Source organism: Podarcis melisellensis (genome assembly GCF_964234715.1).
Source record: "Podarcis melisellensis genome assembly, chromosome: 11".
Taxonomy (NCBI): Eukaryota; Metazoa; Chordata; class Lepidosauria; order Squamata; family Lacertidae; genus Podarcis; species Podarcis melisellensis.
This window is the reverse complement of record NC_138543.1, coordinates 4032444-4056016: the sequence shown is the minus strand read 5'-3', so window position 1 is coordinate 4056016 and position 23573 is coordinate 4032444. Positions and strand designations below refer to the sequence as shown.

The window sequence follows — 23573 nt, the reverse complement described above, 5'->3', positions numbered from 1 at the left end:
AGCCGCTTTGAGACTCCTGAAAGGGAGTGAAAGGCGGGATATCAAATCCAAACTCTTCTTCTTCTTCTTCTTAACAGCATTAGAGTTATCCAGTCTTTTATCTCTAGATCAATTCTGTTGTTTAGAAGACTCTGCACTTACTGGAATTAGTATGTAACATATGAGAGGTACTGCTTTTGCTGCTTCTATTTGGATAATGGACATCACAAACATTTCCTCATTTAGCTTGGCTTCTTAAATGTAAGAAGGCCTTTTTGGAAGTTAAATTTTCCTGAAAATTCTGTATAAAGTACCTTCGCTTCCCCCCTCAATATTGCTTCAACTGTAAAAGGCCACTGGACAACTTCAGTTAATAGACAAGAACAGGGGTCAGCAACCTGTTTCAGCCGTGGGTCGGTCCACTGTCCCTCAGACCATGTGGTGAGCTGGACTATATATATATATATTTGGGGGGGGGGGAATGAATGAATTCCTATTGTTATGTAGTGTAGTTTCACCCTGGGCCAACGGGGATACTGTATATAGTTTTCACTCAGGTCTGTAGATAGTTTTCACTCAGGTCCGCAGCAGTTATTTTAGGCGGGAACTCTGGGCTGTGGTTGTTACAATGTTGACAGCCGGCTGCCTATAAAAGCAGGCCGGCTGAGCTGTTTGCAGTCAGTTCTATTCCAGCTTACAAAATAAAGAGCTACTTGAAGAACTCGCTGTGCCGGCTGCTATGTCAACCCACAACTTAATACTGGCGACGAAGGTGGGATGGATGGACATCAGAGCACAGCCAGATGCGGCCAGCCTCTGAACTGAGCTGAATCACTGAGCTGAATCACAGAGCGAAATCACTGAGCGAAATCACTGGGCAGAACCAATTCAGAGCTGACTGTTCTGGCTAGAGCACTGTGTTCCATCCATCGCCCTTCACGCCGGCATCGGAATCATGGCTTCACTTGTGCCTCTACTGCCGTTTGCGCCAGCCTCTGAATCATGGGACTCCTACCTCGCTCGGTTCGACTGCTACCTCCAAGCCAACGAGCTGACAGCAGTATCAAAGGATCGGAAGCGGGGCCTATTCCTCAGCCTCTGTGGGCCTGAGGTGTTTGAGACGGCCCGAGCATTGGTTGCGCCTGAAGCAGTCCAGGCAACACCATGGGACACGATCCAAGAGAAGCTCCGCAACCACTACGCACCAAAGCCGTCCAAGATTGCTGCCCGCCATGCGTTCTACCACCGGAACCAGGCAGAGGGGGAGTCAATCAACAACTACACCACCGCCCTGCGACAGGCTGCAATGCACTGTGAGTCTGCCCTCAGCCAGCCCCGATTGGCCTGCCTTCTTGCTTACAGTGGGATATTCAAGATGGCGACCGGCACTCTACTAATGTGAGCCCGTTGATTTTATCTTTTTATCTTTTTATTCTCTCTTACCCCTTTTAAAGACTATTTTAAAGACTATCTTATTTCTTTTAAAGACTCCTTTTAAAGATTATTTTAATGAACATTGAGCCCAGATAAATTTAAGCACCTCACCGCGAAGAGTTTACAGGAAGATTCATGGGCTGTTCTCACCACAAGTTTGGAGGCACAGACGGAGCATAATTTAGTGTTATGCCGATAACCTTTGGCACACTACTCTTCCTTGAATAGGATACTTTCAAGGAAAATACTCCCTCGACTCTTTGAAAAACCTAGGGAAGATAGAAGAGCGAGGTAAAGGGAGAGATGACTCAGCAATTCAACAGCCCTGCTGAAGCGAGGAGGGGGGTTGGAAAACGCTGCAGAGAATCTGAGGATTTAGAGGAAATGGCATGTTTGCCCCTCACCAAGCAAACCAAAATCAGCGAATTCTTTCATGGAAAAACAAAGGATACTTTTAATATTCCAACCTCGAATAGCTTCTCTCCATTAGCAGAGATAATAGATAAGGAAACTACACCGAAGGAACTTTCCGCTAAACAACCCACTGACCCCCTAAACAACACCATCATGAGACCAAAAGGTCCCAAAAAGGTTCCAACTATTCAGGCGGAAGACTGCATCAGAGAACAAGAAAACCATCTCTCTGAATTACTACTTGAACACTCTACCACGCTAGACCTTGTGGCTAAAACCGTGGACTGTATCTTTAAGTACATAAGAGACATCAAAGGCTCTTTAGAGAAGATCATATCCTTTGTATCCCCAAAAGTTAATGTCAGCCCCGTAGACGCTTTACCGGAGGATAGGGCCGAACCAACACCCAGAGTACCTGCCCTACTGCGCTCAACTCCGCAGACTGGCTGCAAATTTGAAAATGAACAAACTATGGAAGATCTACACACCACATCTTCCTACAATCTTTCACTACAAGCCACTAGACTTTGTTTAATTATCCTCCCCTTCAAAGGTCAGGTTGTTAACTGGTCGTCTATACATGTCGCAAGAAGGCATCTAGCTGAGCTCTTGGGCATAAATCCCCTTTCCATCGATCTAGAATCCACTGTCCACATTTACAGCAAGCCACACATGCAGAGGATACTGCTCACCTTCAAATCTAAAAAGTTTCCAACTTATATGATGTCCCTACGAAGCTCCCTGACTAATTTTGGAATTTTTATTACAAGAGTTTTTATCAACACTAAGATTTGCCCTCTTATACCCTACCTTCCAGCTAAAAGGAAAGCAATTAAAAATGAGGGCACCCCACCTACTACGAGCTCTACCTCTCCACCCTCAGACTTAATTAGTTGGACAGAGACCCCCATGCCCCTCCTATCAAAGGCTACTCATCTAGAGAATTCGATGGAGCAGGAGTTACTTGTTTCCTTCTCCCATCTCCCAAAAGCCGAACAAACAGAGATAACGGACAGACTAGATGAGTTATTACTCTATCTTCGCAACCCTGAAGACCTAGCGCCCATAAAAGAGGCAAACACCCCACCTAACTTGGAGCGAAAAATGGAATATGAATCTCCTCAGGTCACGTCAGAACACCCCCCCCTACTCCGCCCAACTGAAATCCACGCCGAAATCGCTGTGGCGCCCCTAACCACATTACCGGAGCCTTCACCACCCAATGGCTGCATCTTCCACGACTCCGGGAAAGTCCTAGATGCTATTGAAGAGACAAAATGACTCTCACCTCTATTACTATCCTGGAACGTTGCTGGGTGGCAATCGAAAACAATGGACAAAGACGTTCTAAGCTACGTATCACAGTTTAAGATCATCCTGCTCCAAGAAACCTGGATGCAAAATCCTTTCGATCTACACAATTATTTTGCTTTCCACTCCTGTGCCTCAATTGGCCCCAAAGGCGGAAGACCGGCGGGAGGTCTGAGCACCTTCGTATCGATAGATCTAGGAACCTCCCCCACCCAATTGAAAATCGATAAAAAATGGATTTTGGCTGTGAAAATATTCTCTACCCACTTTAAGATCATATGCATCAATGTTTATATTCCCCCACTCATGAAACAAACTGATCTTAAAAACATCTGGAACGAACTGGAAGACTGCATTCTCCTTGTCTCAAATAAGTTTCCCTCTGCCTCCCTAATCATTGGTGGGGACTTTAATGCAAGGCTAGGTCATTCAGACGAACAACTAATCAACGAAAGTGGAATGGGTCCCCTAAATGCTAATGACGAACACTGGCCCCTATTCAGGCGTCATTCACTTGACCCAGTTACCAATTTCGCTGGTACATGTCTCTTTCTAATGGCACTTAGATTAAACCTTGTTATTTTAAACGGCCTCTCCTCGGGAGACTGTCCTGGCCAATTTACTTATTGGTCAGGCTTAAGGCATTCTGTTATTGACTACATCCTTGTCTCCCAAGAACTCTTTGATGAATATATTGAATTCACTGTAGATATAAGAACCGAAAGTGACCATCTCCCTCTAAATCTTAAAAGGACTGAATTTTGGGAACCCTCTAGATGTGGGCTCACCCCACAGACCTCTGATCCTAATGTTCTACAACAAATAGGCAGATCCAGAATCAAATGGTCCCCTTATGTTAATAACAATTTCAGCATTTGGACACAATCAATGGAAGGCCAACTCCTCTGGGCTGATCTGACCTCCAACGATACTGAAGAGCCCTCCCCAATTGGCCATTATAACACATTAATCCGAAAACTCCAACCGCTATTGTCAAGACTCGGGAGATCTAGCCACAATGCGTCCCCTACCAACAAAAAATGGTTTGACCGCGAATGCATCCAGGCAAAACTTATACTCAGGGAATGCTTTAAGGTCTTCCAGCAAAATCCTAACCCTATCACTAAATTAGAGTTACAACTTAAAAAAAAGAACTACAAAGAGTTACTAAAAACCAAAAAAAGAACCGCAGACTCTCTCACCTGGCAGGCCCTCATAAAAGCGTCAATAGAAAAAGACAATACCAACTTCTGGAAAATTATTTCCAGCCAAACCAAAGCTCCTAACGAGGGCACAATAATCCCTGCAAACTCATGGGAAGAGCACTATAAAGTGCTGTTTAGAGAACATCGACCTTCTGCGCTGCTTAACATCCCCTTAGACAATGATACATCATGGCCCCCAACATCTGAAACTGAAATCACTTCGTTAATTCTACAAATGAAATCTGGCAAAGCCCCAGGAAGTGATTTCATTGTTGCTGAACTTCTGAAAGCGCAAATAAACTGGTGGGCCCCGGTTCTTGCAAATCTATTTTCATATATAGATAAGACAACTGAAATCCCTAAAGATTGGGGACTGGCTATAATCGTGCCTATATTTAAAAAGGGTAACCCCTCTGACCCATCTAATTATAGACCAATTAGTCTTCTGAATGTGATCTGCAAACTTTATACAAAACATCTATGCCTAAAATTATGTGAATGGTTAGATCATAATGATTTACTAGAAATTGAACAAGCAGGGTTTACATCTGGACGTTCCACTATTGATCACTGCTTAGTGTTAGATTATTTTGTCTATAAGTATGTGAAACATTGGAAAAAGTCACTGTATGCAGCCTTTGTGGACCTAAAGGCAGCATTTGATTCTGTATCCAGGGGTAGGCTCTGGGCCAAATTGGCCAATATGGGTATTAACAGAAGGTTATTACTTCTGATGATTAAGCTTCATGAGAACAACACCCTCCAGATAAGACTTGCACAGGACGGCAGACTCTCTAGAGAAATCCCAGTCCAAAGAGGAGTTAGACAAGGATGCCTATTAGCCCCATTTTTATTTAACATCTATGTTAACTCCCTGGTCACATGCTGCCGTGAAATCGAAACCCACCCCCCCGTGTTCTCTAACGGCAGAAAAGTACCAGTTTTAATGTATGCGGATGACGCTGTTCTTCTCTCTCAAACCAAAGTGGGTCTGAAACGTGCCTTAGGAAAGTTTAGTGACCAATGTAACACTGAACTGTTAACAATTAACTTTGCCAAAACCAAAATTGTACATTTTAACCGCTCCTTCAGGAAAGATAATTGGAGCGTAAAGGGAAACGCCATTGAACAGACTAAGACCTTCCAATACTTAGGCATTACTTTCTCTTACAATGCCAAATTGTCAACACACCTGACCACATCAGCTATATCAGCAGGAAGAAGTGCAAATGCCATCCTTAGATTATTCAGAAGGAAAGGAGCTGGCTTCCTACCGATGGCCCTAAAAGTTTTTCAGGCAAAATCTTTAGCCCAACTCCTATATGGCACTCAAATTAGCCCCTCTGTCAACCTTAAGACCCTTGAAACAGTACAATCAAAATTCTTAAGATCACTATTTGCCACCCCAAAGTGTACACCTAATGCAGTCTTAAGGCAAGAGGCAGGACTACCCAGAGTGGAATTAAAAGTCTGGGAGCAAGCAATATCCCTCTGGCTGAAAATCCATTACAATCCTAAGGGACTGTTACCTTGCTTCCTGGCCGCAGTTCCCTATCCTCCTTGGCTTATGCAAATAACTAACAAGATCAAACAAATTGGCCTAAACCCTGAAAATCTCTTCCTTGGAACTCAGAACAAGGCAAAGGCAATTATCACTCAGAGACTTTACGATGTCGAATTACAACAAGAAGACGCCCTACTCCCGGAGACATATAGATGTTTAAAAGCTTGGCCTAACTTTGCAGCTGCCCCTTATTTAACTAACATCACTAACGAAGCTTATAGATGGGCTTTCTCCAGAGCCCGCTTTGAGACAATGCCCTCAGCAGTGCTGTACGGCAAATTCACGCGGGTACCGATGCATGCACGTCTCTGCCCCTGTATGTCTGATAGGGTAGAATCTGTTACACACATCCTTCTGTCCTGCAGATTTTATAGTGAAGAGCGAGCTCGACTTATCTTGCCGCTTTTGTCAAAATTCGTACCCCTACGGCATTATTTGGAATCCTCCCCCAAAATTTTAAGAAAATACCTTCTGGAAGATTCCTCGGGCTCAATATCATATGAGGTGGCCAAATTTTGCGCTTTAGCAATCAGGAAGCGTAGATTTCTGCTGTTGAATGGCACATAGCGAAGTTCCCTTGTGTAATCTTTTTTCTTCTTCTTCTTGATGTTCTTGTGGATCTCCTTTTTGTTTGACCTTGTGATGTTTGGTGTCGCTGGCTTTTGCCGCAACAAAACTTGGTAAACTTGGTAAACCTGGACTTCTGAAGCCCACCCCATACTGCTGTGTTAACCGATCTTTTAATTTTTCTTATAAATTTTTACTCACCCATTATCTATGCCTAATTAAGTATTCTATGTATATGTTTGGTTCTTGCTCTTATTTATTTAATAATTATTCACTTAGATTCATACTGATATGCTACTTATTTAGATGTTTTGCTTATGCTGGTCTATGACCGTAATAAAGAACTTGACTTGACTGTGAGTTCCGAGACTTAGACGATGCCCTGATGGATCGAATCGTCTGCGGGGTCCGGGACATCCATCTGCAACGGCGTCTCCTAGCCAAGCCAGACCTCACGCTACAGAAAGCCATTGAGGAGGCTGTGGCCTCAGAAGCTGCTGAACGCTCCGCCCAGGAGATCCGCAAGTCCAGCAGCCCGCGTCTGGCTGGGGAGCCAGTTCCGGTGCATCATGAAGAGGCCAGCAGTGATGAGGCATCCTCCAGTGAAGACGATGACGTGCACCAGACAAAGCGGGAGCGCAGGAAGTTCCAACAGAAGTCCAAGGGCCAACCGGAATGTGCCGGCTGCGGAGGCAACCATTCCCGTGCCAAGTGTCGATTCAGAGACGCCATCTGTAGGAAGTGTTACAGAAGGGGCCACATCGCTAAGGTCTGCCGATCGGCTCCGTCTGACACCCCCCCTTCATCGACTCGCAAGTCCAAGTCTTCACTCCAGTCTGCTAAGGAAAGTTGTTTCGCTCTCACCAACTGCCGCTGCCCGTCTGGAACCACAATTGGCCAAACCGACTCGCCTACGCGACGCAAGCTGAACGTCACGGTGCTCATTGAAGGAGCTCCATGTGACATGGAGATCGACACCGGGTCTGCCCTGTCCATCGTGTCATGGAGCACCATCAAAAGACTGGTACCCAGAGTGTCCAAGAGGCAACTCAACTCCCACCGCGTACACCTGAGAGACTACCAGGGAAACGACATTCCCGTGGTAGGCGTTGGCCGGTTCCGGATCGCCTTCAAGGATTTTTCGGGCCTGCTCCGGTTGGTGGTGGTCGAAGGTCAGCGGCCAAGCCTCCTAGGGCTAGACTGGTTTGATGCCCTCGGCCTGGAAGTCACCGGCATCAACTGCATCTCTAACGCAGAGACTGAGGGTCTGGTCAAAGACTTTGCCGAGGTTTTTGACGGCACCTTGGGGCAATATACAGGTACGCCCATCTCCTTTAGCCTTGATCCACAAGTCGCCCCCATCAAGCTAAAGCCACGCCGGGTTCCCTTTGCTCTCAAGGCTAAGGTGGACGAACAACTGGACAAACTGATTGCCCAAGGAGTTTTGGAGCCGGTTGACCACGCCAAGTGGGAAACCCCCATCGTCACGCCTGTCAAGCCAGATGGGTCGGTGAGAATCTGCGCTGACTACAAGTGCACGATCAACAAGGCACTTCAGCAGCACGCTTATCCGGTTCCTGTTGTCCAACACCTGCTGCATTCCCTGGGTGAGGGTAAGGTCTTCGCTAAGCTGGACCTTGCCCAAGCATATCAACAACTGCCAGTTGATGATGCCACTGCTGAAGCCCAGACGATCGTCACCCACCGGGGGGCATTCCGTTGCCGCCGGTTGCAGTTCGGGGTGAGTGTGGCTCCTGGAATCTTCCAAAGCCTTATGGAGCGTCTCCTGCAAGGGCTTCCGGGCGTGGTACCATATTTTGATGACGTCTTGGTGTCTGCAGACTCACACCAGCAGCTGTTCGAGCGCCTCCGTGCCGTGCTGACCAGGTTCCAAGAGGCCGGGCTCAAGGTAAAGAGGGAGAAGTGCCAGATCGCCGTTCCACAGGTAGAGTTCCTGGGCTATCTTATCGATGCCTCCGGCCTTCACCCAACCACATCCAAGATCCGCGCTATCCAGCAGGCCCCCACCCCAAAGAACAAAACGGAGTTGCAGGCATTCCTGGGGCTGCTGAACTTTTATAACATGTTCCTGCCCCACAAAGCCACAGTGGCTGAGCCTCTTCACCGACTCCTTAGCACTAAGACGCCTTGGGCCTGGGGTCATCGGGAGACGGCGGCCTTCAACGCGGTCAAGGCTCTCCTTTCTTCAGACAGTGTGCTGGTACAGTACAGTGAATCCAGGCCGCTGGTCCTTGCCTGCGACGCCTCACCTTTTGGCATCGGTGCTGTCCTTAGTCACCGTTTTCCAGATGGAAGAGAAGCACCGCTCGCCTACTTTTCCAAGACACTATCTCCGACGGAACGGAATTACAGCCAGCTCGACAAGGAGGCATTGGCACTTGTGGCTGGAGTGAAGAGGTTCCATGAATACCTCTATGGCAGGACTTTTGACCTCATTACTGACCACAAGCCACTCCTGGGCCTCCTCGCCGGTGATCGTCCAACTCCACCGGTCCTCTCGCCACGCATGCTGCGATGGACTGTTTTCCTGGCTGCCTACCACTACCGGCTCATCCATCGCCCGGGGAAATCGATGGGCCATGCCGACGCCCTCAGCCGTTGCCCTCTTCCAGCATTTGTGGAAGACCCGGCTCCAGCTTCATCTCTCCTTCTGATTGAGGATCTTCCGGCAGCGCCTGTATCAGCTACCACTGTGGCCTCCGCGTCTGCCCAGGATCGCACCATCAGCCGGGTGCTCAACTGGGTGTGGAGGGGGTGGCCACAAGGGCCTTTTGCATCGGAGTTCCAGCCCTTCGCAACCAGACAACATGAACTCTCAGCTCATCGCGGCTGTCTGCTGTGGGGAGACCGCGTCGTGATTCCCCAGGGACTCCGTCAGCGCGTCCTGGAGGCTCTGCACGTTGGCCACCCGGGAATTGTCAAAATGAAGGCATTGGCTCGGTGTTACGTCTGGTGGCCTAATATGGACGATGCCATCACTGCCTGGGTGTCCGCCTGTCAAGCGTGCCAAGAGTCGAGGCCTGCACCACCGGCAGCTAAGGGACACACCTGGGAGACGCCAAAGACACCCTGGTCGAGGGTGCACATCGATCTGGCTGGCCCCTTTCACGGCCGGACCTTTATGGTAGTGGTGGACGCCTATTCCAAATGGCTGGAGGTCGCCCTGATGCCCTCCACCACTACCGAAGCTGTCATCCGGGTGCTGCGAGGCCTGTTTGCAACGCATGGGTGTCCTGATGTCCTTGTCTCTGACAACGGACCGCAGTTCACGTCAGGCACCTTTGAGCGGTATCTTTTGGGACTGGGCATCCGCCATGCCCTAACGGCACCCTTTCATCCATCCAGCAACGGGCAAGCGGAAAGAATGGTGCGCTCGGCAAAAGAGGCACTGGCGCGCCTGGACCGGGGAGACTGGCATGAGCGGGTCGCCGAATACTTGTTCGTGCAACACATCACCCCTCATGCGGCCACAGGGAGGAGTCCTGCTGAACTGCTTATGGGCCGCCGCCTCAGGTCACCGCTCGACCGGCTACACCCGGACTTTGCCGTGGCTGAACCCCCAGGCTGTGCCAACGCGCCACGGTCATTTGTCCCAGGAAACCAGGTCTTTGCCCGGAACTATGTGGGGGACATTCCTTGGGTGCCAGCCACAGTAGTGGGAGTCACTGGACCTCGCTCGTACCAGGTGGCACTCGAAGATGGACGCTTGTGGCGACGGCACATAGACCAGCTTAGGCGCAGGGTTGGGAACTTGGACACTACCGAGGTGCCCCCAACTGCGCTTGCAGCTCCAGAAGAGACACGTACAGATGGCGAGGCCCCACCTACACCTCCCTCGCAAACTGCCAGCGTGGAGCCAAACCAAGCCGCTTCAGAACAGACTCAGACCACTCCACTTGCGGAGGCTCCACCCACAGCAGCGGATCCAGGGGAGTTGGTTCCAACGCCACCTAGGGTCGCACCACAGCCTCAGCAAGAACTGTGTGGCCCTCCGGACTTGGCTACCAGTCCCCGGCGGTCTGGCAGAGTTTCCAAGCGCCCAACTTATTTAAAGGACTATGTTGTTGGACATGTATCACTGTTGGTCTAAGTATGGGAAATGTAACCGATATGCTTTTGTGCCTAATTGAACCATTACGCGTAGTGCTGTATATAAGGAAACCATTACGATTGTAACTAACACCTTATCTCGGTGGGGAGGGGTGTTATGTAGTGTAGTTTCACCCTGGGCCAACAGGGGGATACTGTATATAGTTTTCACTCAGGTCTGTAGATAGTTTTCACTCAGGTCCGCAGCAGTTATTTTAGGCGGGAACTCTGGGCTGTGGTTGTTACAATGTTGACAGCCGGCTGCCTATAAAAGCAGGCCGGCTGAGCTGTTTGCAGTCAGTTCTATTCCAGCTTACAAAATAAAGAGCTACTTGAAGAACTCGCTGTGCCGGCTGCTATGTCAACCCACAACTTAATACCTATGCCCCACAAATAACCCAGAGATGCATTTTAAATAAAAGCACACATACTACTCATGTAAAAATACACTGATTCCTGGAGCGTCCTAGGGGTGGATTTAGAAGGCGACTGGGCCGCATCTGGCCCACGGGCCTTAGGTTGCCTATCCCTGGACTAGAACAATGGTTTTCAAACACTGTGCTGTTGCACCCTGGGGTGCCTTGAATGATGGTCAGGGGTGTCGTGGGCAACACAGGACTCTGTCCCTCATTCTTTCCTTCCCCCCTCCTCTGATGCCCTCTCTCATATCTCTGCCTCCCAAAGGCTTGCACAGCTATTTGTTGCAGCGGCCCTGGATACAAGCTCCGCAGGTGAATGGTGCCTCTGGGACTGGCCGGGGGTGCAGGTTGTTACTCTAAGGCAGCCTCAGAGTAAGCAAGCAAGTGGGTGAGGGAGCCCAGCCAGCCAGCCAGCCAGTAAACCAGCCCTTGCTGTGGGAATGGATGGACCTATTGCAGTGATGGCCAAACTTGGCCCGCCAGCTGTTTTGGGACTACAACTCCCATCATCCCTAGCTAACAGGACTAGTGGTCAGGGATGATGGGAATTGTAGTCCCAAAACAGTTGGAGGGCCAAGTTTGGCCATCACTGGCCTAGTGGGAGGCCGGGCAGGCAGGCAGGCAGGCGCCACACTGGCCTTTCTTGTGCCTGCTGTGTGCAATGCCTGTGTGGGAGCCGAGTGCCCGGTGCCAAAAGAGAGCCTTTCCGCCCTGCAGACCCAGCGGCGCCTGCTGCCTCCACTGCAGCCTCCCAAGGTGAGTAAGGTGCTGGCCTCACATTCACTTTTGGCCAGTTTCCATTGGTCTACTAAGGCTGGAGGCTCCTCAATGTGGAGTGGGGGGGGGGTTGGCTCACAAGGGGAGAAGAGGGAACACTCCACAAGGAAAAGGGACGAGGGGCTGCTGGCTCTGCAGGCAAGGAGTGACATAACTGGGCTTCTGAGGCTCAAAGGGCATTTCCCTACCCCAGAAAGAATGTAGTTGGTCAAGGAAGCCATGGGCTCAAGAAGGCTGAAAACCTCTGGACTAGAATAATACTTAGGAACACAGGAAGCTGTGTTATAAGGAGTCAGACCATTGGTCCCTCTCGCTCAGCATAGTCTATGCTGACTGACAGTGGCTCTCCGGGATTTCAGTCAGGGTTGTTTCCTAGCCCCACCTTGAGATGCTGGTGACTGAAGATGTCATGGAGAGTTAGAGATTTGGTAAAACATTACCTATTGAATTATCCTCCTTTCATCCATCCATCCATCCATCCATCCATCTATCTATCTATCTATCTATCTATCTATCTACCTACAGCTTTATTGTTTAAATAATAATAAACTTATTATTATTATCAATAATCTGCCCATCTGGCTGGGTTTCCCCAGCCACTCTGGGCAGCTTACATATAAAAACACAGTAAAATGTCAAATGTTAGAAACAGGGCTGCTTTCAGATATCTTCTAAAATTTATTTAGTTGTTTATTTCCTTGCCATCTGATGGGAGGGTGTTCCACAGGGAGGGTGCCACTGCTGAGAAGGCCCCCTGCCTGGTCCCTGTAACTTTACTTCTTACAGTGAGGGAACCGCCAGAAGGCAACTGGAGGAGGTCCTCAGTGTCTGGGCTGAACAGTGTGGATGGAGATGCTCCTTCAGGTATACTGAAGCAGTTTCCATTTTGCACATCACACAAAAACCCAGAGAGCAAGTTTGCAACGTGTCTTAAGAGCACTTCACTACTTTCCACCAGAGTGTGGTAGGTAGGTTAAATGAATGCATTAGTTACTTAGTCACTGCTAGCATTCCCCACTATGGTTTCTAGTTTCCTAAAAGCAGAAGGAACTTCAGTTGACCTTGGCTAGTGACATGGGTGGCGTTGTGGTCTAAATCACTCAGCCTCTTGGGCTTCCTGATCAGAACGCTGGCAGTTCAAATCTGCATGACGGGGTGAGCAGATGGACAGTTGCTCTGTCCCAGCTCCTGCCAACCTAGCAGTTTGAAAGCACACCTGTGCAAGCAGATAAATAGGTATCACTGCAGTGGGAAGGTAAATGGCGTCACAATCCCTCATGCACCAGAAGCGGTTTAATACTCCTGGCCACATGATCTGGAAGGCTGTCTGTGGACAAACGCCAGCTTCCTTGGCCTGAAAAACGAGATGAGTGCTGCACCCCATAGTCACCTTTGACTGGACTTAACCATCTAGGGCTCCTTTACCTTTTACTTTATCTAGTGAGAAAGGTCCAGCACCTGATTCTGGAGGGAATGGAAAGGAGATAGCAGGAATATAGAAAAGTGTCCTTAAAATGTGTGCCATGGACACACAAGGGGCACAACCCACCCCACCACAGAGTTGTCAGAAAATCAAAACATCTCATAATCTGTCTGGAGCAGGAGTGGACAGAGCTCAGAAGCTGGGTCAGGGGCATCCCCCAACAGAGTTTACAGATGTCCTTTTCAAATATCTAAAACCGCATTCTGGTGGTTCCCTCACTGTGAGAAGCGAAATTGCAGGGAGCCAGGCAGAGGGCCTTCTTGGCGGTGGTGCCTGTCCTGTGGAATGCACTCTCATCAGATGTCAAGGAAACAATCAACTATCTGACTTTTAGAAGACATCTGAAGGCAGTCCTGTTTAGGGAAGTTTTTAATGTTTGATGTTTTATTGTATTTTTAATATTTTGTTGGAAGCTGCCCAGAGTGGCTGGGGAAACCCAGCCAAATGGACGGGGTATAAATAATAAATTATTATTATTGCTATTATTATTATTATTATTAGGCTGTCACATGGAAGGTGGAGCAAGCTTGTTTTTCCCCTGCTCTGGAGGGTAGGACCCGAACCAATGGATTCAAGTTACAAGAAAGGAGATTTCAACTAAAAATCAGGAAGAACTTTCTGACAGTAAGAGCTGTTCAGCAGTGGAATAGACTCCTATGAGAAGTTGTGGACTTTCCTTCCTTAGAGGTTTTTAAGTAGAGGTCGGATGGCCATATGTCATGGATGCCTCCATGTGAGAGTGCCACTTTCTTATGGAATGAGAAGTGTAGAGTTGGAGAGGACTCTGGGGATTATCTACTCCAACCCCCTGCAATGCAGGAAGGGCGCTATAGAAATTTACTAAATTCGGACTGAGAAGTGCTGTAGCTCCTCTGTCTTGAGCATCTGGTTTGCAAGCCGTTTCAATCCCTGGCCTCTCCAGATAGGGCTGGGAGAAACGCCTCTCTGGAATCCCGGTGAGCTGCTGCCAGACAGTGTAGACAACAATAACAACAAGCTGATTGCCGGGTATTTGGGAAGTTCTGCAGCAAGTGCAGAGCCCTGTGCTCGGTGCTTCTAAAGTTCAAGCCCAGGGCTTGCAAAGCCCCTTGCACAGCACTTCCCAATGCCTGACATGGGTGCTTCAGAATCTCTGCACAAGGGACTTTGCAAATTACTGTGGAATAATTAAAAAAACTGTTCTGGTTTTAAAAGGATCATTTTTTCTTTCCTTCTCAAGGAAGCAATTTACTGTATATTTAAAGTGCTTCTCCCAGTGCTTTGAATAGAGGCTACTTTCTCTGCAGAGGAGGAAATGTTCCTCCAGTTCAGTGCTATCCAGCTGAACAACTGGACATTTTGTACCATCTGAAGTTTCTGGACCATTTTCAAGGGCTGCCCCTTGCAGAGTGCATTGCAATAAACTAAGCAAAAGTTTATTAGAGTGTGAGTAACTGAGTCAAGGCTATCCTGGTCCAGGGATCGTCATAGCTGACAAACCTACTGTGGGTGGGCAGAGATACTGTTTACCACTGTACTGTATACTTCCAGTGACTGCTGCATGCCAATTCCTTGGGGAGGGATGCAACCTCATGGACAGGACATCTCCCTAATTCTGGACTTGAAAACCACCCACCTACAGCACCTCATTCTATCAAGATTCAGCTACAGTGTATTAGCCCGAATCTAGCCCTTTCCTGCCTCTTAAGCACTGGTGCTGATTCAGATGTAAAAGAGGGTGAGAGTGAGAGCTAATTGATTGACCTTATTCAAGACAATGACATATCCCTTACATTTTAACCTAGCAGTCTCATACACAACATTGCTCAGGAATTCTAAGAAACCAAAGAAATTAGTGAAATTCTGAAGCCAGTGGTTAAATTCAGTGTAGTGTTGAAAGATTTTGGCCACCCTCCTGATGCAAAATAGCATTCAGTTGTATACAAAGATGGATGAAAACCTGTTCCTTGATCTCAGAATTTCTGATCTTAAATGGTGTCCAAATACATAAAGAACAAACAACTTTCAAAATATATCGTGTCAAGTTCCTTTGGGTGTCTAATGTTTAGAAACATTCCCCATCTTATTCAATTCCAAATCTGCTGCTGGAAAACCAAAGCATGAGAGGAAGGATACATGGTGCTTTAGCTAAAAGAGGCTACTGTAGGGCAGTCGAAGCAGCCTAGTTGGTCACATGCCAGCTTCAGCCCACAGAACCGTGAGCTGAGAACCATTGTTCTAGATTGCAGCTGTAGATTGATTTTAAATGAGGTTTAATTAAACTGGCAATTAATTGTCCCATAATATAGTATTATCAGTTCACGTATCAATGTACTGAGCAAGCAGCGCAGTGACAAGATAAGTTGCTCTGTCTTGGTCCATATGTCTATGTTCCAAGTTTTCCATAGTTTTAATTGGTTCCCTGTAGACTACCATTTACAAGCATATGGTATGGAAAGTGCTGACTGCATTTGTTATCATATATTTTAATACATTGGTGGCAGAGATCACTTAGCTTTTCACTGTGATTATGCACTTGGAGGAGACCGCGGTGCACTTTAGAAAATGACAGCATCCTGCAGCATGCCAAACACTTTCGACAAAATGCACCCCAGTCCTTTTTCCAGTATTGAAAAGAAAAGTGGAGCAGTCGGATTCCTAAGAGCTTTGACATATTTCAGCTTTGCTGAAACATATTTCACCTGCTCAGAAACATTTGGGACGCATGCCCAGCGTTGGTGGCAACTGTATCAGAGCCCTGTAAACGACTTGGGAAATGTGCCGTGCCATTGCCACAGGCTTCCACATCAGTACCAACCGCATAACAGCATGGAGAGAATAGTGGGAAAGAGTGGAAGAATTAGCAACAAACCTCCAGAATTAGCATTTCCATTTGGGGGAATGGTCCCATTTGTGGACCTCTGGAATCCTACATGTTGGCCTATGGAATTATTAATAAAGTGCAGATAGCACTGGAGAAGTCCCAAGGAAAGTTCATTGGCCCACTACATGTGGGTTCAGATTTAGCCCCATCTTTACTTGATTTTATACTTTTTCTTGACCAGCCACTAGTCCAGGGATGGATAACTTCTGTGTCTCCAGATGTTGTTGAACTACAGCTCCCATCATCCCCAGCCATTGGCTGTGAAAATGCACGTGCCATAGATATTTGGAGAGGCTCACGATGTATATTGTTTATATGCTAACGTTTGAAGTTTCTGAACCAAGAGGAGGGAGTTGACATGCTTGGTTTTAAAGTAAAACACAGATATAGTATGCATGGCATAGAAAGGAGTGCAGGGGCGCCGACTTATAAAAAATATTGGGGGGGCAGGTGCCCATACCGACTTATAAAAAATACTGGGGGGGCCCAAGACCTCCAAACCGCTGCTGCTGGGGGAACGAAAGGGGCTCGCCCCGGGCTGCCCCGACCTTAAGTGAACCTGTGAGGGCCCGCCCTTTGCGGCAGCCGATTGGCTGCCGCCGTGGGCGGTGAATATTAATGAGCTAGGGGGAATCCCCGCTTCTCGTGGGGCTGACGCCAGCCCCGCAAGATTGTTGATGGGTCGAGAGCCCGCAACCCCACCCCCTCTCTAGATCGGGAGTGGCTTTGTTTTAACTCATTACTGAATGTATTTTAAAAGGTAACTATCGTCAAACAAGGAAAATAAAAAATACCAACATAATTTTGTGATTTTACAAAGCATAATATAACTAATAATTTTCTTAAATTATTGGGGGGCAGAGCCCCCCCAAACGAATTTTTGAGGGGGCTTGGGCCCCCTCAGGCCCCATGGAGTCGGCGCCTATGAAGGAGTGGTAGAATATGGCTACCTGGAAACAAACGCTATAGGAAGGATAGAGAAGGGTTTATTGGTGGTGATATTTCTCTGTATGCCACAGACAGCACAGTAAAAGAATCAGAATGCCAAAAGGGTCAGAGCCTTTCACAGAAGCAGGAATGGCTTGTCCGGCAGAATGGACCTATAGCAGTAGCCTCCTGGCATACCATCCAACTTTTGGCTTATTTGTGTGAGGGAGGCTGGCTAGGTTTTTGGGTCCGGCCAGCCTTATTGATGTGTATGCTGTTGGAGGGGATAGATCATTGTCCTGTTGCATTGCATATCTAATAAGGGGAACCACACTGGGGTGAAGGCATCCTCCGTAGCATGTGCCTGTGCTAGTTTGAGGTGGTTGGTTAACTTTTCTAGTAGGGCTGTTTCCCACATGTTTTGGTACCAGTTGTCTATGTTCAGTCCTGATAGGTCATTCCAGTGTCTAGTTATGATATTTCTAGCTGCTGAAAGTAAGTGACTTATAAGTTTCTTGTAGTGTCCATGTGTGTTGTTGTCCTTGAAGATATTTAATAGGGTGAGCTCAGGAGTTGCTTCTATTACCTGTTTTGTTATTATGGAAATTTCCTGCAGCACTGATATCCAGAAGGATTGGACTTTAGGACATTACCACCACATGTGGAGGTATGTGCCTATTGCAGTGCAGCCCCGCCAGCATTTAGATGAAGTTCTTGGGTGTATCTCTGCTAGCTTTTGTGCTGTTAGGTACCATCTATATATAGGTTTTAGGGTGAGTTCTCTTCTTTTGGCTGAGATGGATTTGAATTGTGTATGGTTTAATTCATGTCCTGTGTTCTGCTTCCATTGGTTTTTAATGGTGGTAAGGGGGTCTGTAGCGTCTTGGAGTAGTATTTTATATATTGAAGAGACCACCCCTTTGCTGTGTCCCTCTGTTGTTAGGAGGAGTTTCTCACAGCTAGTCAGTGGCCTGCTGGCTGCTGTTTTTGTTGCTGGGTTGTTTAGGAAGGCTTGTAATTGGTGGCGGGTTAGCTAGGGTATTGGAGTGTCCCCTAGTTTATCTTATATTTCCTGTATTGTTATGGGCTTGCCATTTTTGTATAAGTTGGTTAAGCAATATTGGCCTTTGGTTTGCCATGATTTTATTTGGATGCTTTGAGATGCTTGGTGAAATTGTGGGTGATGGGTCAGGGGAATTAGTGGAGATGTAAAGGTAAAGGGACCCCTGACTGTTAGGTCTAGTCACGGATGACTCTGGGGTTGTGGCGTTCATCTCACTTTACTGGCCGATGGAGCCGGCGTACAGTTTCCGGGTCATGTGGCCAGCATGACTAAGCCGCTTCTGGCGAACCAGAGCAGTGCATGGAAATGCCGTTTACCTTCCCGCTGGAGCGGTACCTATTTATCTACTTGGACTTTGACGTTCTTTTGAACTGCTAGATGGGCAGGAGCAGGGACCGAGCAACGGGAGCTCACCCCATCATGGGGATTCGAACTGCCGACCTTCTGATTGGCAAGTCCTAGGCTCTGTGGTTTAGACCACAGCGCCACCCACGTTCCGTAGTGGAGATGTGGGTGGGGCCAACTTCCCTACTTTTTCCTTCCATGCTTTAATCTATTTAGTGTTGTGGGGATTTTTCTTGGTTTCTTTTGGGGAAATGGGTACGCTGTCATGGAGGTATTTCCAGCTTTATCTATCTCCATGTGCACCCATTGTTTCGCTTCGTCTTCCAGGATGTATGGGATTATGTGGCACACTTGCTTGGCGATGTAGTATAGTTCTATGTTTGGAATTCCCCATCCTCCTTCTGAGGAGGGAAGGTGCCGAAATTTGGGAATAGCTCGTGGCTTTTTATGTGAGAAGATAAATGAATGTTTTTTCTGCCACTCGCAGAGTTGGATGGGGGCGGGGATCCAAACTGGGAGAGTTTGAAATAGATAGGTTAGCTTTGGGACTAGCTCTGGCCAAGCATATTTTAAAAGGTATATCTTTCCATATAAATCTTTTCAACGTGTGTGTGTGTGTATAAATAATTTTATTGTTTTTCATAACAACAAACCCACACACCCCTAAACAAACTAAACATGAGCATAAGTGATAACATAAACAAATCTCCCTCCATACAATATTGCCAGCTACTGGGTTCTTGTCTTTATATTATTTGTTCCTCTATTTAGTTTTTCTACTGGATTATTCTATGTTATTCTACAGGCCTGCAGGCCTGGCCCTGGGACTGTGGGTGCCCATCAGGCACACACACCCCTGCGCAAAGAATTGTGGGTGCCCAGTTCCTTCATGGGGAATGTTGTGCAGATTGGAGCACCCAGCCCCCCCCCCCCCCGTGCCTACGTTATTCTATCAGGGTTTTATGGAAGCTAGAGCCAACTTTCATACATTTTTAACCATAGGTCTAGATTTCGCCATGTTTGAGCAAGGGATAGTCTTGCCTCAACAAGCAAAAATATCAGTCTTCTCATCTTGTCAGAACTACAGGGGAGCCCTGTTGAGAGGTCCTTCCATTTATAAAGTTAAATCTGTCCTGGGATGCAATAACAATAACAACAACAACAACAACAATTTATACCCCGCCCATCTGGCTGGGTTTCCCCAGCCACTCTGGGCGGCTTTCAACAAAGATTAAAATACATTAAATATAGTAGGGCCTTTTCAGTTGTGGCACCCACTTTATGGAGGTCATTGTCTAAGGAGACATGCATGCCAAAGTATCAGTGTGAAGAAGACTTTTAGAGAATAGGATTTAATGTGTTTCTGGTTTTAATATCCTTTTTAAGTTAAGCATGTATTGGATATGAAAGGTGACTTTATTAATGAGGAATTTTAAATAAACATTGTAGGCTGCTAGCATTGCTACTGGTGTTTGCTGTGGTAGGCTGAATGTCACCTTGGTTTGTAGAAAGAAATACGTATAGCAGAAGCCTTTTAAAAAGACACACAAGCTGATCTTACATCTTCATTTGGTTATAAAATCAGTATTCTGATATTTTAGTGGAACTTGCCAGCGTTTAGTCTGCTGTGTGTGACAGTGTATAATTACAAATCAATTACTACTGAATTGTTAGCGTACATCATCCTGGCTAATTCCTTGCAAAACAATGTACAAGTCCTTTAGTCGTTATCTGAAAATACTTGTTCATGGAGAAATGCAAGTTTTATGATGAGCCATAAATCCAGATCGGCTGCCAAGGTTGCATCTCATTCCTAGTCCTCGCTAACTTGGGAGTTTGTGTGTGTTTATTGATCAGGGAATTTGTGGCTGAAGATGGATTCCTCCAGGCAGAATCCGTTCCTTAGGAAGTTTTCTCTGAACTTGAAGAGAAAATTTCAAGTTTGACCTTGCAATATCTTCTAATAGCTAATTGAATGTCTGCAGGCTAAATATATACATGTGTGGGAAGACGAAAGAAAGCTGAATTACAACCATTATTATCTCAAAGAAGGAAATAGTTCTGATTATACTGGAGAGCAAGAGCAAAATATGTTTTCACCAACAGAACCATTATAGTTCAGTTGACATACAAGGGAGAAGAACTATTGTTCAGAATGTCTGCTGCATCAGAGAAATAAAATATATACATCTGAAATAGTGTAAACTGCAACGCTTTAGCAGAAATTGGTGGAATTAATTAGAAATATAAAAAGTGAAGGATCATATTACTAAAGGAAGCAACAGGGGTGTTTCCAAACAAGTACTCCAGGAGCATGATTTATGCATTGTTTTTGCTAAGAGGTAACAATCATGGTAACAGGAAGGCAGGCAGGGAAATATGGCATTTTCATTGATTGTTACCCACCCAGAATAATCAGTGCTGGGGGAAAAGGTGCCTTGATAGAATTGATAACTCTCTTAGCTTCTGAAGAGACAGTTGGCAAGGAAGAGGAAGAAGGACATACTATAAAATACTATACTATACTTGGCTGAACTATAAAAACTTGTTCTGATTACATGTGTTTTGCAAAATTATAAAATACATACAACAGCTGTGTCTATCCAGAAAGACAGTAGAGCAGACATTTCAGATTTTTGATTTTTTTAAAAAAACCAACATATTTATTGGGAGACATATCATATTTCTGTGTAATCCTATTTCATTTCACAAAAGTTATGGATGCCCTTTGAATTGCTAGCATGAAAACAACAGCACTGCGGCTTTTTGTGGAAGCTGCTGAAAGTAATTTATTCTGGCCACACAGTAGTTACGATTTTTCAAAGCTTCTTTTAGGTGACTTGGCTAATCAGGTAAACCTGATTATTAGGCAGCTGCAGTTGGTTGTGTGAAGAGTCCTAATGCTGAATAGAAACAACAGTGAGTCCTGATGACTAAGGTACCTTGAGGGCCACCCTAGCTGGTAGAGCCTCTGCTCTGTGTGCAGAAATCCCAGGTTCAATGCTCAGCATCTACAAGTAGAGCTGTTTCCAGTCAGTGTGAACCTTACTGAGCCAGAAAGACCAATGATCCATTTCATTATTATAAGGCAGAATCTCATAGTCCTAAAATATCAGCTGCTAGATGCTTCACCCTCTATCTTTGGGAAAGGTTATAGCTCAGAGCATCTGCTCTGCATGGAGAAAGTCCCAGGCTCAGTCTCTGCCCGCCCCCCTGGGTAGGGCTCAGAATGTGCCTGTCTGAAATCCTGGACAGCAGGTGCCAGTCAGTGTAGACAATTATGAGCCAAATGGGTGACACAATACAAGACAGTTTCATTGGTTCCTTGGCTGGCTTTGCTGCAGCAAACCAACATAACCACCCACCGGAAAGCAGTGAATAGATCCGTGCTGCAACCTTCCATGGAGTCCTGCCATGCTGAATTGATTTTCAGTAAGCTTCCTGTGGAGGCTATAATGATAGAAGAAAAGGCACTTCCTCAGCTGTGCAGGTGCTCGATTCTCTTCCTTCCATGATTTAATTCACTTGGCCATATTGGGAATAATGATTAAACTATGGGAGTTTCCCCATAACTCCTTTAGCATTTATTTCTGGTTCACTAAGTCTAATGATGAATACAAATAATAGGAGTATTTTCCATGACGTCTTACCTTTATTTCGAACTTGTTCTTTTTCACTTTTTTTTTTTACCACTAATACACATTCAACCATGATTTGTTACTAGTTTTCTCTAAACATTATGTTATTATATTTGGCAGCTGCCCAAATGTCAAAGATTTCTTATTCATTTGAACATCTTGATTTTCATATGATTTCACTAATTTTAGAAATCCATAGTCAAATCAGGTATCTGATTCTGAAGTCTTAAGGATAGCAGAAGGCACACCTGAAACTGTGGTGTGAGGTGCAATGGGCAGAGGCCTGGCCTTCTTCGTCTCCGTTAAAGCTTTTTAAAATATGCAGGGACACTTTAGGCTTCTTTTCTCTAGGCTGATCACAGTCAGTTCCTTCAACATCTCCTGATATGTTTTGCATCATTAATCAGTCTACTTAATGCTTTCTTCTGAATCTTTTTTTATTTTTTATTTTGCTTAAAGGCATGTCTGTGCTGTCCCGCTATTTTTCATTTTGGTTTGTCCATCTGGGCTTCCATTGTGGGCTCAGGTTATTTAAAACAAGTATTGGATATGAGCACTGAAAGTTGTGGGTTTATTGCACACATCAGTAGTTTTGTTGTGAGGTGCAAAAGTATTTGTGTATACATGTATGCATATCTGTGGGAAGGAACTCTGTGGGGTAGTGAAGTATCCTGGGTTATGCAAGGTCAGAAATACTCCTGTCCTCACTCACCCAAACTTACAATTATTTTGTGTGCAAAATAATTTGAATGAATAAGTGAAGAAAAAAGCTTTGACAATTAAGAATGAGAAGTCTGGGATCAGATCAACTTTACAAAATATTTAGTTATTTTGAAAGATATCTTATGTCTCTATTCCCTTTCCCCCTACTATTTAAAAACTGTCTTCTGTTCCAGAGTCGAAATAAACATTTGGATAAGGTACATGTAGTACTTGGAAATAAAACCTGTGATTTGGATTCACTTATTTCAGCTTTAACATATGCCTACTATCTTGAAAAGGTAAAGTATTTTCTACTGGTATTACACTATATTTTAAAATAATTATAAGCCCATTGTAACATGTTGATCTTTTTCACCTAACTATAAAACTGGATGAGATCAATAATAAAATATTCTGATTTTATGATTGGGGAACTAATACTGGGTCACTGCTTTATTGCCTGCATTTTTCCCCTTATAGATTCATCACAGCCATCCAAAAGCCATCTCAGTTGTGTAATTTTCCCTGAGTCAAGGATGTCTACCTCTGTCTACACTTGTATGCATTGTCCTTAACTGCCCATAGACTGACTGCCCTCTCCCCGTCATCTGCCTTGCACTATTATCATCACAATCCCTCAACCGTCCCTCATAAGGCTTGGTTTCTAGACCCTTTATCATCTTGGTTGCCCTCTTCTGCACACACTCCAGCTTGTAAATATCCTTGAATTGTGGTGTCCAGAACTGGACATAGTACTCCAGGTATGGTCTTG

General features: G+C 46.0%; 1 protein-coding gene across 9 annotated transcripts in view; it reads left to right on the top strand.

Moving 5' to 3' along the window:
- Window positions 1–23573, top strand: part of PRUNE2 (prune homolog 2 with BCH domain) — a 140780-nt gene that overhangs the window by 19966 nt on the left and 97241 nt on the right. For all 9 annotated transcript variants that reach the window (XR_014172943.1, XR_014172944.1, XM_081930336.1 and 6 more), the window contains exon 2: window positions 22996–23100. Coding sequence is in view for 7 of the 9 variants with exons in the window: in XM_081930336.1 (XP_081786462.1) it covers window positions 22996–23100 (105 nt within the window). In the remaining 2 variants the exon portion in view is untranslated. The remainder of the gene's footprint in view (window positions 1–22995; window positions 23101–23573) is intronic.